Below are 13,487 nucleotides of genomic sequence, written 5' to 3'. Positions count from 1 at the left end.
CACGGCTCCGGCTCTCTCCTTTACGTACCCAAGCCTCTGCACTGCCAGGGCACGGGGCTGGCTCTCCCACCGCCCGGCACCAGGCCACGGCAGACACCGGGGACACGGCGGCAGTGCCAGCGGCGCGGAGCGAGGCATCGCCACCGCAGCCACAGGACGCTCAGCCCAGCGCGAGGGACGCCCGTGCCGCAGTTCAAAGGCAGGGCTCGCGTCCCTCGCGTTGCGGGGCAGAAAATCCGTTCCTTCAGACAGAAGAGCGAACGCGCTGGTGGGATCCTGCCCGAACGCAGCGGTGCCGGGCACCGGTGTCACAGCGGGCAGGCACGCGGCTGCTGGCACGCACCCTGCAACCTCACGGGCTACAGACCGAGCTGCGCGGCCCAGTCTTCGTTGGAGCAGTCAATTAATTAAATATTCCGCTGACTAACGAGGGCTCCAGCTTGTCCTTTCAGGTACCCAACAGAGAGAACTCTCAGCTGGAAGAGCTACGCCGTATTTTTACTGGACTACAGGAATGAAACACCCGGCCCTAACGATTCTGCTTTTCTTCCTGGCCACTCGCCAGCCGCAGCGCCCGCACCCACACTCCCCGGCTTCCCAGTTACCGACGGCCGAGTCGCTCCTCCCCTCCTCCAGACCCACGTTCCCCCAGGCCAGCAGCTGCCCCTTCAGCTGCTGCAACTCAGGGTCCTTCCTTTCCCAAATCTCTTCGTTTCTAGGAAGGTTTTGGCTCCAACTTTGATTCAGGAGCAGGATTTTGTCGGGACGTGGAAGACGCAGGCTGTCCGCACGAACCCCCCGCCCCCCGGCACAGAAACCCTGGCGGGTCAGGGCAGCCCTGCGAGCCGTGGGTGCCGCCGGGACGGGCTGGGAGCCGCGCTCGGCGCGGAGGGAAGGCTTCCCCGGGCGTCACAAACGAGCAGCTACGGCTCGGGGAGCGTTCAAAGTTAACGACGGGGTTACGACTGCAAAACGGGTTCTACCTGCACCCCACCCGCGGCAGGGTGTCCGCAGGCAGAGGGGCTGGGCCACGTCTTCTCCCCGGGGTGCAGACCCCCTCACCCCGAGCCAGGCCACGTCTTCTCCCCGGGGTGCAGACCCCCTCGCCGGGCCGCCCGCCGCTCCGCAGACGCACTGAAGCTTCCCAGCACCACGCCGAGGAACAAGGCGATCGCGCTGGAGACAGACCCCAAACCCGCAGCTCCCAGCGGCAGCCGACGCAAGCGACAGGCGACGCTTTTTTAAAAACAAACCCAGAGTTCACCGTGAGCGTCCCCGCTGCCTCTGGATCGTCCCCACGGCACGCTCCGGCTCCCGGGCTCACGCCCCCCAGCCGACGCGCTCAGCCCCAACGGGGGTCCCCAGGCTGCGGGCCCGGCCAGCCCCCCCCAGCCCCGAGGGGCGGCCCGGGGGGCTCCGTGGCCGGGGAGGGGAACGAAGCCGCTGCCCGGGCGGGCTCGGGGCCGGCAGCAGCGACCCCGGGGCGGGGGCCCGGTGCTCCCCCACACCCCCCACACACCCCCCATGCGGCGGTGGGGGCCGGGGGGCCTAGAGCTCCGGCGGGGGGGGAACGGAGCCCGGGCTGGGGCCTGCACCCCCCACCACAGACGCCCACGGGGGTGGGGTCCCCCGGCTTCCGCCCCCCCCAGACCCCCCACGGGGGTGGGGTTCCCCCGGCCACCGCCCCACCCCCAGACCCCCACGTGCGTGGGGGTCCCCCAGCCCCAACCTCCGCCCTCCCCCCCACGCCGAGGCCCAGCCCACGGGGGGGGACACCCCCTCCCCTCACACAGACCCGCGCTCCAGCACCGACGCGAAACCCGCAGACCCACGCGCACGGGGAATCCCCCCCCACCCGAGGGGAATCTCCTCCCACCCCGAGGGGAATCCCCCCCCACCCCGAGGGGAATCCCCCTCCCCCCCGGTACCTGCCACCCGGCCGCTCCCCAGCGCCGCTCCCCGGCTCCCGCCCTCGGCAGGCAGCGGCCTCCGCCCGGCCGCCCAGGCCCCCGCTAGGCCCCCTCGGGCTGCCCGCCGCGCCGCCTGCCCCCCGCGGCCACGCCGCCGGCCGAGCGCGGCGCCAGGCACGGCACAGGCAGCCCTAAGGAGGAGGCCGGGCGGAAGGGCCCGGCCGGCAGCGCGCATGCGCAGAGAGCGGAGCGAAGCCGGCCGGGAGCGCAGGGCAGGACGCGCTATGGCGGGGGGAAAGGGGCAGGGGGGTGTGAGCGGGCCGGGACCCCCCGGCCGGCGGCGGGCGGCGGAGCGGCTCTGCCCGGCGGGGGAGGGACCGGGCCCGGGCCCGGGCCCGGGCCGGGCGGCCTAGCAGGGGTGCCCTGTTCCGGCAGGGCGGGGGCCGCCGGCGGCTGTACCGGTGTGGCCGGGCCCGCCCGCCGGGGAGGTGGGGCCGGGCCGGAGCAGGAAGGAGCGGGACGGGACGGGACGGGACGGGACGGGACGCGGAGCCGCCGGTGAGTGCTCCCGGCCCGAGCAGGGGCCCCCGCGGCCGCCCGCGCCTCTGGGGGGGGTCTCCCCGCTGAACCCGGCCCGGGACCCCCGCGATCCCGCCGGGAGGGGCCCGGCCCCGGGAGCGGCCGCCGAGCCCTGCCCCACCCCCCCGCGCCGCTCCTTCACCGCTCCGCACCCGCGGGTTGCACTGGGACGGGTTCCGAAGCCCCCATCCCAGTTAACCCCTCCCCAGTCCACTGGTTGCCCTGGGACAGGTTCTGAAGCCCCCAATCCCAGTTAACTCCTCCCCACCCGCGGGCTGCACTGGGACGGGTTCTGAAGCCCCCAATTCCAGTTAACTGCTCCCCAGCTCACTGGTTGCACTGGGATGGGTTCTGAAGCCCCTCATCCCAGTTAACCAGTCCCCAGCCCGCTGGCTGCACTGGGATGGGTTCCAACGACCCCCCCACCAATCCCAGTTAACCACTTCCTAGCCTGCTGGCTGCACTGGGACGGGTTCTGAAGCCCCCATCCCAGTTAACCCCTCCCCACCCCACTGGCTGCACTGGGACGGGTTCTGAAGCCCCCCCATCCCAGTTAACCTCTCCCCAGCCCAGTGGCTCACTGGTGATGGCTTCCAAAGCCCTCTCCCCATCCCAGTTAACCGCTCCCCGGCCCGCTGGCTGCACTGGGACAGCTCCCCAGTTTAGGAGCTGGGGACCAGGGTGCGGTGTTGGCCCGGCCGGTGCTGCCGCCGGGACCCGGCCCCGCGTTTCGTGTCCGGCTGCGGGGGTACCGGCGCGGTGCCGTCACCCCAGTGTTCCCAGTCCCAGTTAACACCACAATTAACGCTTCTCCCCAGCGTCCCGGCGTCGCGCTCGGTGCCGCCGGTGCCTGGCCCGCCTGCCGCGCAGCGCGCGTGGCGGGGCGGTTTGGGCTGTCCCCCTTGTCCCACGCCGGCGGGTTCGGGGCGCGCCGTGCCGTGCCGGTCAGACCCCTCTGCCCGCGGTGGGATTTCCGCCGGGGGAAGCCACCGAGCTCGGCGCGCGGAACCGAAAGCGGCACCGCGCAGCTCAGGGAGCCCGGCTGGGCGCGGCCGCGCGCGTCTCGGCTTGCTGGAAGAATCCTGCGGAAACGGTTAAAATGCGCCCAAAGCAGGCTCGGGCCCTGAGGAGCGGAGGTGCCCGCGGGCCGCCCCGACCCGGCCGCTGGCCGCGCGCCGTGCCCCACCGCCGCTCTGCCCGCCGCAGCCAGATGCCCCGGAGGAAGGAGGTGCCGGCGCTGGGCAGCCTCTGCCTGCAGAGCCTGGCCCGGCACATGCAGAGCGTCTGGGCGAAGGACTACAGCGAGAACTACCTGGACGAGTACCAGTTCCGCTTCGTCATGGGCCCCTTCAACGACCTGGGTGAGTGGCGGGCGCCGGGACCCCCTGCGCGAGGAGGAGGAGGGTGGGGGAGCGGTGCCGGGGCTGCCCCGCTGACCCCCGGCCCCCCGCCGCAGCCGGCAGCCTGGTGCAGGAGCTGATCCGGCTGCTGGGCGAGAGCCGGCGCCTGACGCGCGCTGCGCTGCATCTGCTGCTGCTGCCGCACCTGCGGGAGCTGAGCCTGCGGCCCTGCCCCGGCCTCGCCAGCAACGCCATCGGCCAGCTCGTCGCCCTGCGCTGCCAGGTCAGCGGGCTGGGGGGGTCCCCTCCGCCGGGCGGGGGGCTGGGGGTGCCACCTCTGCAGGGCTGGGGGTGCCCCCTCCGCGGGGCAGGGGGCTGGGGGTGCCCCCTCCACCGGGCGGGGGGCTGGGGCTGGGGGTGCCACCTCTGCGGGGCTGGGGGTGCCACCTCCATGGGGCAGGGGGCAGGGGGCTGGGGGTGCCCCCTCCGCGGGGCTGGGGGCTGGGGGTGCCACCTCTGCAGGGCGAGGGGCTGGGGGTGCCCCCTCCATGGGGCGGGGGGCTGGGGGTGCCCCCTCCATGAGGCAGGGGGCTGGGGCTGGGGGTGCCACCTCCGCGGGGCTGGGGGCTGGGGGTGCCACCTCCACGGGGCGGGGGCGTGGGGCTGGGTGTGCCACCTCCGTGGGGCTGGGGGTGCCACCTCCGCGGGGCGGGGGCGTGGGGCTGGGGGTGCCACCTCTGCGGGGCTGGAGGCAGGGGGCTGGGGGTTCCCCATCCATGGGGCTGGGGGTGCCACCTCCGTGGGGCTGGGGGGCGTGGGGCTGGGGGTTCCCCATCCATGGGGCTGGGGGGCATGGGGCTGGGGGTGCCCCCCTCCATGGGGTGGGGGGCATGGGGCTGGGGTGCCCCTGCCACGGGTGGGTACAGGGGGGGCAGCGGGCCCTCAGGGTCCCCCGCCCCCCCGCTGAGGGGTCTCCTGCGCCGGCGGCAGAGCCTGAGCTCGCTGGACCTGCACGGCTGCGGGCGGCTGTCGCCGGGCGCGCTGGTGGACCTGGCGGAGGGGCTGCCGCAGCTGCGCCGGCTGGCGCTGGCCGAGACCCAGGCCGACGTGCGGGTGCTGTCGGCCGTGGGCTCCTGCTGCCGGCGCCTGCGGGAGCTGGACGTGTCCCGCTGCAGGAAGGTGTCCCCGCGCGCCCTGCGACACCTGGCCTACGACCCGCTGGCGCGGTGCCCCGGCTGCCCCGCGCTCCGCGTCCTGCTGGCCCGCGGCCTGGAGCCCGACGGCGACGTGGCGGCCGTGCTGGCCTTCCTGCTGCTGGCCCTGCCGCGCCTGGAGTTCCTGGCCCACGGCGCCGTGCCCGACGCCCTCCGCCTCCTCCACGCGCGGCAGCTGGACCCCGCGGCCGACGCCGAGGGGTTCCCCTCGCTGGAGGAGCTGGCGCGGCGGCGGGGGGCTGCCCCGGGGGGCCCCCCGCTCACCCTGCCGCTGCGGCACGTGGAGGAGGTGGAGGAGCCCGCCCTGGCCGCCGTCCAGGCCGTCTGTCCCCACGCCGAGGAGGTCAGCATGTGGCTGGGGGACGGCGCGGGCGCGGCCGGCGGCTGGGGGCTGCAGGGCTGGGGTCGGCTGGCGCGGCTGACGCTGGGCTGCGGCGGGCGGCGGAGCTGGCGGCTGGCGGAGGTGCTGCCGCTGGCGCGGAGCCTGGGCCCCCGCCTGCAGACCCTGGCCCTGCACGGCTTCTGCTGCCGCGACGAGCTCGCGCTGGCCGCCCTGCTCGCCGCCTGCCCCGCTCTGCGCGCCTTCAGCGCCGAGCTGCACGCCCCGCCGGACGCCGACCCCGACGGGGAGCCCGCGGCCGAGCCGCCGCGCTGGGACACCGACCTGCTGCCGCACGCCCTGCCCCAGCTCCACAGCTTCTCCCTGGCCCTGGCTGGCTCCGCCGACGCCTTCCCGGCGCAGCACGGGCTGGCGCTGCGTGCCACGCTGGCCTCGCTGCTGTGCCGCGCCCCGCGCCTGCAGACCCTCCGCCTGCTCGCCGTCCCCTTCCCGCTGGACTCGGTGTTCGAGACGGTGCTGGCCACACCGGGGCTGCCGCTGCTCGAGCTGCGGGAGCTGTCGCTGGCCGAGAGCCGCGTGTCAGCCCGGACCGTGTGGCTGCTGCTGGCCTCCGAGGGCCGCCTGCGCCGCCTGGACCTGTCCCACTGCCGCGACGTCCACCGGCGGGACTACGACGGCTTCGTGCAGGCGGTGCGGAAGCGGCGCCTGGACCTGGACATCGCCTGGGAGTAGCCGGCTCTGGCTGCGCAGGGCGCTTTAATAAAGGAGTTACCGGTGCCACCGTCACCGTGTCGTGGCGGCCGTCCCGGCACGGCTGGGCTACGATCCCGGCACGGCCGGGCGCCGCGGCCGCTCTCCCTTTCGGGACGTGGCTGCGGCGGTTGGCACATGCGGGGCGGCCGCGTGTCCCGGGGAGCCGCAGGGATCCCGGCGCGGCGGCGGGCAGCGCTGGGTGGCACGGCCGTGTCCCCACGCGGCGCCGGGGTCTCAGCGCGGGGGGCAGTGGGTGAGCCCCGTCAGCCGCTCCGACTCCTCCCAGAGCTGGCGCGCCAGGCCGGCGTCGCGGGCGGCCGCGGAGGGCAGCGCCAGCCCGCAGTCGCTCTCGAAGTACTTGCCCGTGATGCCTGCGACCTCCTCCGAGACGGCGCAGTAAATGGTGCTGGCGGCCCCCTGCTCCGCCGACTGCGGGGGAAGGGTGAGGAGGGGGCTCGGCCGCGCCCCCCCCACCCGTGGGCTGGGGGTCCGGGGGGGTCCGGCCCCGCTCACCTTGATGAAGGGGCGGACGAGGGCGAAGAGCGCCCGGGCGGCGCAGCCGAAGTGGCGCATGATGCCGGTGCTCACCACGCCGGGGCTCAGCGCGTTGGCGGTCACCCCTGCGAGCCGCGCCGTCAGCGCCGGGGCACGGCTGGGGCCGCGGGGACCCCCGCCCGGACCCCGATCCCTCCTCGCCATCCCCCTGCAGCAGCAGGAGCAGCCCCGAGCCCGGCCTCGCAGCGGGGGCTCCTCTGTGCCGCGGCGCCGGGACCGCCCCAGGGACATCACAGGGGACGTGGGGGGTCCCGGGGAGGTTCCTCCAGGGCCGAGACCCCCCAGCCCCGTCACGCAGCCCCTGCGTCACGGCAGCACGGGGTGGTTGGGATGGGCACACGGCCCCGGGGCGCGGCCCTCGCCGGGAGCAGCGTGGCACGGCTGGGCAAGGTACAGCATGACGTGGCGTGGCGCGTCTTGGCACAGCATGGCACAGCACAGCTGGGCTTGGCATGGCACGGCACAGCATGGCATGGCTTGACTCGGCATGGCATGGCACAGCATGGCATGGCACAGCTTGTCACAGCATGGCATAACACGGCATGGTTTGGCATGGCATTGCATGGCTCGGCTTGGCACAGCACAGCATGGCATGGCATAGCACGGCACAGCTTGGCATGACATGGCTCGGCTTGGCATGGCATGGCTTGGTACGGCTTGGCACGGCATGGCATGACTTGGCACGGCACAGCATGGCTTGGCACGGCATGGCTTGGCATGGCTCGGCTTGGCACGGCATGGCATGGCCTGGCTTGGCACCACATGGCACGGCATGGCATGGTTTGGCAAGGCACAGCATGGCTTGGCATGCCATGGCTTGGCTTGGCACCACATGGCATGGCACGGCATGGCTTGGCACGGCTTGGCATGGCATGGCTTGGCTTGGCACCACATGGCACGGCACGGCATGGCTTGGTACGGCTTGGCTTGGCACGGCACAGCATGGCTTGGCACGGCATGGCTTGGCTTGGCACGGCTTGGCACGGCATGGCATGGCTTGGCACGGCATGGCATGGCTTGGCTTGGCACGGCACGGCATGGCTTGGCTTGGCACCACATGGCACGGCACAGCATGGCTTGGCACGGCACAGCATGGCTTGGCATGCCATGGCTTGGCTTGGCCCCACATGGCACGGCACGGCATGGCTCAGCTTGGCACGGCCCGGCTCGGGCGGCACCCACCCGTGCCCTGCAGGCGCCGCGCCAGCTCGGCGCTGAAGAGGACGTTCATCAGCTTGGTGCTGTTGTAGGCGGCGGCGCAGCCGCCCGGCCGCAGCTGCCCGGTGAGGTAGCGGCCGTCGGCGGTGCCCGCGCTGTGCCGGAAGGACGAGACGTTGACGACGCGCGCGGGCGCCGACGCCTTCAGGAGGTCTGCGCGGAGCAGGGCGTGAGCGGGGAGGGGGCCCGCGGCCCCCCGGCCCCGCAGCCCCCCGCAGCGCTCACCCAGCAGCAGGTTGGTGAGCAGGAAGGGGCCCAGGTAGTTGGTGGTGAAGGTCAGCTCCAGCCCCTCGGGCGTGACGGCGAAGGGCAGCCCTGGCAGAGGGGAGTGCGGGGCGTCGTGGGCCGGGGGCCGCGGCGGGACGGGACGGGGAGGTGGGCGCGCGGCCGCGACCCCGCTGCGTACCGGTGAGCCCGGCGTTGTTCACCAGCACGTCCAGCCGCTCCTCCTCGCGCAGCACGGCCCGGGCGAAGGCGCGCACGGAGGCCAGCGAGCCGGTGTCCAGCGGCCGCAGCAGCACCGCGGGGTTGCCGGTGGCCGCCCGGATCTCCTCCACCGCCGCCTGGCCCCGCTCCCGGCTGCGGCACGCCAGGATGGTGCGGGCGTTCCTGCGCGCCAGGTCCAGGGCCACGCGCTTGCCGATCCCTGCGGCACACGGAGCCGGCACACGGTCCCCACGGCGGGGGGTCCCTGGGGTCTGCGTCCCCGTCCCCAGGGTCCCGGCAGCCCTGGGAGCCGGGCGGGCAACGGAGCGGGACCCCGTCCCGGCCGGCTCAGCCGCCGCCGGGAGCCCAGCGCCAAACCCAAGGTGCCCAGCGTGGGGGGCAGCGGGGCAGGTACCCCCGGCTGGGCTCCCAGGGCGGCTGCGTGGGGACGGGGACGCAGCAGGACGGCGGGGCGCGGGCGGTGGCAGCTGGCTCGGTGGCCAGACCCCAGCCCCGACACAGGGGACCCTGCACCCCCAGCCCCTGGGGTCCCGCCAGCCCTGACGCCGTGCTCTGCAGCGGGGTGGGAGCAGCGACGCCGGCACACGGCTCCGGCGCAGCGGGGTGGGAGCAGCGACGCCGGCACACGGCTCCGGCGCAGCGCGGTGGCCTTGGCTGTGGCCGTTGACCCGGCCGGGGCAGAGTCCAGAGCGGGGGCTGGGCGGGGGCTGCCCGGAGCCCGGCAAGGCAGAGGGGGGGTCCCGGGCAGAGGACGCTGGCCGGCCGGGGCGGCTCGCCAGGGACGGGGTCCCGAGTGTGCGACGCGGAGGCTGGAGGTCAGCGCGGTGCAGAAGACGTCCGAGCGCAGCCAGCGTGAGCGTGCCACGGGCACGGGGCACTGGGAGGACACCGGGCACCCCCAGGGACCCCCCCGGGACCAGCCGCCGGCCACTCCTGCAGCCCCTCGTGCCACCAAAGCGGGGGCCGGGTCCCAAAGCCAGGCAGGACCCGCAGCCCTGCACCCGCGTCCTGCACCCCCTGGTCCCCCCCGACCCCTGCCGCCCCTGGTCCCCCCTACCACCGGTCCCTGCTCACCGCTGTTGGCTCCGGTGACGATCACCGTCTTGCCGGTCAGGTCGGTGGGACACTTGCGGGGGTCCCAGGCCCGTCTCCTCCCGGCCCAGAGGAGCAGCGCCAGGAGCAGCGCCAGCAGGAACCAGCACGGGTGGCTGCAGGCGCTCGGCAGCTCCATGGCTGCGGCGCGGGGCACGGCCGGGGCACGGGGACGGGGACGGGGACGGGGCCCGGCTGCGGCACCAGGCTGTGGCTGGGGGACAGAGTCCGGCCGGGGCCGGAGGTCACCCAAGGACCTTCGCCCAGCCCGGCAGCCCTGGCACGGCACGGCGTGGCATGGTCCCTGCTGCTCCCCGAGCCCCCAGGAGGGACAGAATCCCAGCATCCCAGCATGGCCGGGGGTTGGCAGGGCCCTCTGGGGTCCCCCAGCCCAGCCCCCTGCCCAAGCAGGGTCACCCAGAGCAGGGGGCACAGCACCGCGGCCAGGGGGGCTGGAATATCTCCAGAGAAGGAGACTCCACAGCCTCCCTGGGCAGCCTGGGCCAGGGCTCCGGCACCCTCAGAGGGAAGAAGTTCTTCCTCGGGTTCAGCTGGAGCTTCCTCTGCTCCAGTTTGTGCCCGTTGCCCCTTGTCCTGTCGCTGGGCACCACTGGGAAGAGTCTGGCCCCGGCCTCCTGACCCCCCCCCTGCAGATATTTAGAGGCATTTCGAAGGTCCCCTCGCAGCCTTCTCTTCTCCAGGCTGAACAAGCCCAGCTCCCTCAGCCTCTCCTCGTAGCAGAGATGTTCCAGTCCCCTCCTCATCCTCGCAGCCCTGCGCTGGGCTCTCTCCAGTAGCTCCTCATCTTTCTTGAAGTGGGGAGCCCAGCACTGGACCCAGCACTGCAGATAGGGCCTCCCCAGGGCAGTGTAGAGGGGAGGAGACCCTCCCTCGCCCTGCTGCCCACACTCCTCCTCATGCACCCCAGGATCCCATCGCCCTTCTTGGCACCCAGGGCACGCTGCTGGCTCAGGGTCACTCTGTCGTCCCCCAGCACTCCCAGTCCCTCAGAGCTGCTCTCCAGCAGGGCCGCCCCAGCCTGTCCTGGTGCCTGGGGTTGTTCCTCCCCAGGGGCAGGACCCTGCCCTTGCCCTGGTTGAACCCCATCAGGTTCCTCTCTGCCCAGCTCTCCACCTGCCCAGGTCTCGCTGGATCCAGCACAGCCTGACGCTGTGTCCACCGCTCCTCCCAGTTCGGTGTCACCAGCAAACTGGCTGACGGCCGGCAGGAAAGCCTCTTGGTGGGCTCGTACCCAGGGCAGGCGGGAGGCTGAGCCGTGGGTCCCCCGTGCCCCCTGGGCAGCCCCCCGCCACCCCGGCATGGCCACTGCAGACGGGCGATGCCCCCCGGGCAGCCCCAAGGTCCCCGTCCTGCCCCGCGGGGACACTCGGCCGCGAGCCGGGGCCGAAGCCACGGCCCCGCGGGAGCAGGGACCGCCGGAGGGGTCGGCCGGGGTGGGGGGCAGCCCCAGCGAGGGGCCCCGGGGTGCCGCGCTGCGCCCGGAGCACGCGGGGAGGCGGAGGAGGCTGGGGCGCGGGGACGGACGCGGGGCAGGGTGGGCGTCCGGGCAGCCCCTGCCCACCCCGTCCCGCCGGAGCAGCCCCGGCTCGAGGTCCCCAGCGTCGCCCCGGACCCCCACAGCCGGGAACTGGTTCTTTGTGGAGAAAACCGGGGTGCCAGCGCACGGCCCCGCGGCGGCTCGGGGCGCAGGGAGCAGAGCGGCTCGGGGGCGGCCGACCCCCGGAGACCCCCGCCGCGAAGCCACCCGGACATCTCACCCCCTCGAATCCCCTTTTTATTTCGGCGCAGCCCCGCGCCGCGTGCAGCGACCGGCGCGGGCGCGGTGACGGGTGCCCACCCAGGGCAGGGGTCTCTCCGGGAGCTCGGGCTGCGGACGAGCTCCGGGATGGGGGGCTTGGGGAGCGAGGGGGAGGACGGGGAGGAAGGCCACGGGCGGCGGCTGCCCTGCCAGCGCGGAGGGGGGTCCGCCGCCTTCAACGCCCACCATCGCCCGTGAGCCGCGGGGTCGCGAAGGCCGGGGGGGGCACGGCGGGGCGGACGGGTCGCAGCTCCCGCTTGGCCTCGTTCGTCTCCTGCTCTTCCTCCTCCTCCTCCTCCTCGCCGGGCTCCCTGCCGCCGCCCTGCTGGACGCTGACGCCGGGGGCCAGTGGGGCCGAGGCCAGCAAGCGGCCGAGCGGCCGGGGAGCGAGGGGCTGCAGGGACCCCAGGGAGGGCGGCCGCAGCCATGGCCCCCCCGCAGCGGCCGGACCCCCGGGCAGGGGCCAGCGGGCGGCGGGGGGTCGCGGCGTGGCCTCGGCGTCCAGCACCTCCACCCCGGGCCTGACCCAGCGCCGGGGCCGGCTGCCGGACCCCCGCCTGGGGACCCTCACCACGGGGACAGACCCCTCCGGCTTCGCCCCCGCGCCGCGCGGGGCCCCCTGTGACGGGAGCGTTACCGGGGGGGTGCAGCCCCCCGCCACCCCGCTCCCCTCCGGGTCCCTGTGGGGTGGCTGTGGCGGACGCCGTCCCTTGTCCAGGGGTCGCGGGGGGTCCGGCGGCGGGCAGGGAGCCGGGGGCCCGGGCGGGCAGAGCGGGGCTGGCGGGGGCCGGGCGCGGGGAGGGTCTCCATCGGGGGGCTGCGGAGCGGGGGGCGGCTGGCCCGGCAGCAGCTCCAGGTGCGATGGCCCCGGGTCGGGAGACGGGGGCTGCGCAGGGGGGTCCCGCCTTCCGCCGGAGTCCTGCGTGGGAGGGGGCCGGGGGGGACATGCTGTGGGCCGGGGGTGTCGAGGGGCCCGACGGCCCCCCCCCAACCCCCAAACCCCGGCCCAGGACCTCAGCCTCGGCCCCCCTGGGGGTCTCAGGGGTGTCCCGGGGTCCCGGGGGTGTCCCTGGGGTGTCCTGGGGGTGTCCTTGGGGTGTCCTGGGGGTGTCCCTGGGTCCCAGGGGTGTCCTGGGGGTGTCTCAGGGTCCCGAGGGAGTCCCAGGGGGTTCCTGGGGGGGTCCCGGGGGGTCCCAGGGGTGTCCCTGGGTCCCAGGGGTTCCTGGGGGTTTCCTGGGGGGTCCCTAGGGGGTCCCTGGGTCCCGGGGGTGTCCCGGAGGTGTCCCTGGGGTGTCCTGTGGGTGTCCCGGGGTCCCAGGTGGTCCCAGGGGTCCCAGGGGTGTCCCGGGGGTGTCTCTGGGTCCTGAGGGTGTCCCAGGGGTGTCCCTGGGGTGTCCGGGGGGGTCCCAGGGTGTCCCTGGTGTGTCCCAGGTGTGTCCCGGGGCCCCGAGGGTGTCCCCGAAGTGTCCCAGGCGGGTGCCAGGGTCCCGGAGGTGTCCCGGGGGGTCCCGGGAGGGGGGGTCCCGGTGGGGTCCAAGGGGTGTCCCTGGGTCCCGGGGGTGTCCCTGGGTCCTGGGGGTGCCCCAGGGGTGTCCCTGGGGTGTCGGGGGGGTCCCGGGGGGTCCCGGGAGTGTCCATGGGAGTCCCTGAGGTGTCCCTGGGGTGTCCCGGGGTTCCAAAGGTATCCCGGGGGGTCCCGGGGGTGTCCCTGGGGGGTCCCGGCGGGGTCCAAGGGGTGTCCCAGGGGTGCACCCCCTCCCCGCGAGGTCGGGGTCCGCCTCACCTGGGCGGGTCTCGAGACGGGGACGGAGCCCCGGGCCCAGGGGTCGGGGGGGCAGGGCGGGGGCTCCTCGTCCTCCCCCCCGGGCTCGGCGTCCCCGGGGTCCCGCGGCGGGGGGCGGCCCCGGGCCACCCGCACGATCTCGTCCCGCGCCCAGCCCACGGCCGCGGCCACGCTCTGCGGGGGGGGCAGCGCTCAGCCCCGGCTCGGGGGGGGTCGGGGGTCGCGGGGGGGGTTCGGTGGTCGCGGGAGGGGGTCGGGCGTCGTGGGGGGGGGTCAGGCGTCTCGGGAGGGGTCGGGGACCGGGAGGGGGTTCGGGGGTCGCGGAGGGGGGGGCCGGGGGTCGCGGGGGGTGTCGCGGGGCGCGGTTCGGGGGTCGCGGGAGGGGGTCGGGGGGGCTTCGGGGGTCGCAGGGGGGGTCGCGGGGGGGGTTAGGGTGT

General features: G+C 75.1%; 4 protein-coding genes across 4 annotated transcripts in view; 1 reads left to right on the top strand and 3 right to left on the bottom strand.

Moving 5' to 3' along the window:
• Positions 1 to 2,006, bottom strand: part of DCTN1 (dynactin subunit 1) — a 78,914-nt gene extending 76,908 nt beyond the window's left edge. Inside the window, exon 1 of the mRNA XM_075420201.1 lies at positions 1,929 to 2,006. The gene's annotated coding sequence lies outside the window, so the exon portion shown is untranslated. The remainder of the gene's footprint in view (positions 1 to 1,928) is intronic.
• A 395-nt stretch (positions 2,007 to 2,401) lies between these two features.
• LOC142361375 (uncharacterized) lies at positions 2,402 to 6,162 on the top strand. Its single transcript, XM_075420194.1, has 3 exons — positions 2,402 to 3,850; positions 3,946 to 4,112; positions 4,820 to 6,162. Exons 1-3 carry the CDS (start codon positions 3,589 to 3,591, stop codon positions 6,113 to 6,115), a joined length of 1,725 nt encoding a protein of 574 aa, XP_075276309.1. The 5' UTR covers positions 2,402 to 3,588; the 3' UTR covers positions 6,116 to 6,162.
• A 113-nt stretch (positions 6,163 to 6,275) lies between these two features.
• LOC142361376 (retinol dehydrogenase 13-like) lies at positions 6,276 to 9,587 on the bottom strand. Its single transcript, XM_075420195.1, has 6 exons — positions 9,431 to 9,587; positions 8,316 to 8,555; positions 8,135 to 8,224; positions 7,874 to 8,062; positions 6,650 to 6,756; positions 6,276 to 6,565 (listed from the first exon to the last, which is right to left on the bottom strand). The coding sequence occupies exons 1-6, from the start codon at positions 9,585 to 9,587 to the stop codon at positions 6,371 to 6,373; spliced, it is 978 nt and encodes a 325-aa protein (XP_075276310.1). The 3' UTR covers positions 6,276 to 6,370.
• Positions 9,588 to 11,231: 1,644 nt separating this feature from the next.
• Positions 11,232 to 13,487, bottom strand: part of LOC142361473 (uncharacterized) — a 2,614-nt gene continuing 358 nt past the window's right edge. Inside the window, exons 2-3 of the mRNA XM_075422017.1 lie at positions 13,051 to 13,224; positions 11,232 to 12,186 (exon numbers count right to left, since the gene is read on the bottom strand). Of these exons, the coding sequence (XP_075278132.1) occupies positions 11,443 to 12,186; positions 13,051 to 13,224 (918 nt within the window). The 3' untranslated portion in view covers positions 11,232 to 11,442. The remainder of the gene's footprint in view (positions 12,187 to 13,050; positions 13,225 to 13,487) is intronic.

The sequence above is a fragment of the Opisthocomus hoazin genome, chromosome 5 (genome assembly GCF_030867145.1).
Source record: "Opisthocomus hoazin isolate bOpiHoa1 chromosome 5, bOpiHoa1.hap1, whole genome shotgun sequence".
NCBI lineage: Eukaryota > Metazoa > Chordata > Aves > Opisthocomiformes > Opisthocomidae > Opisthocomus > Opisthocomus hoazin.
This window is presented reverse-complemented; position numbering and strand designations above follow the sequence as displayed.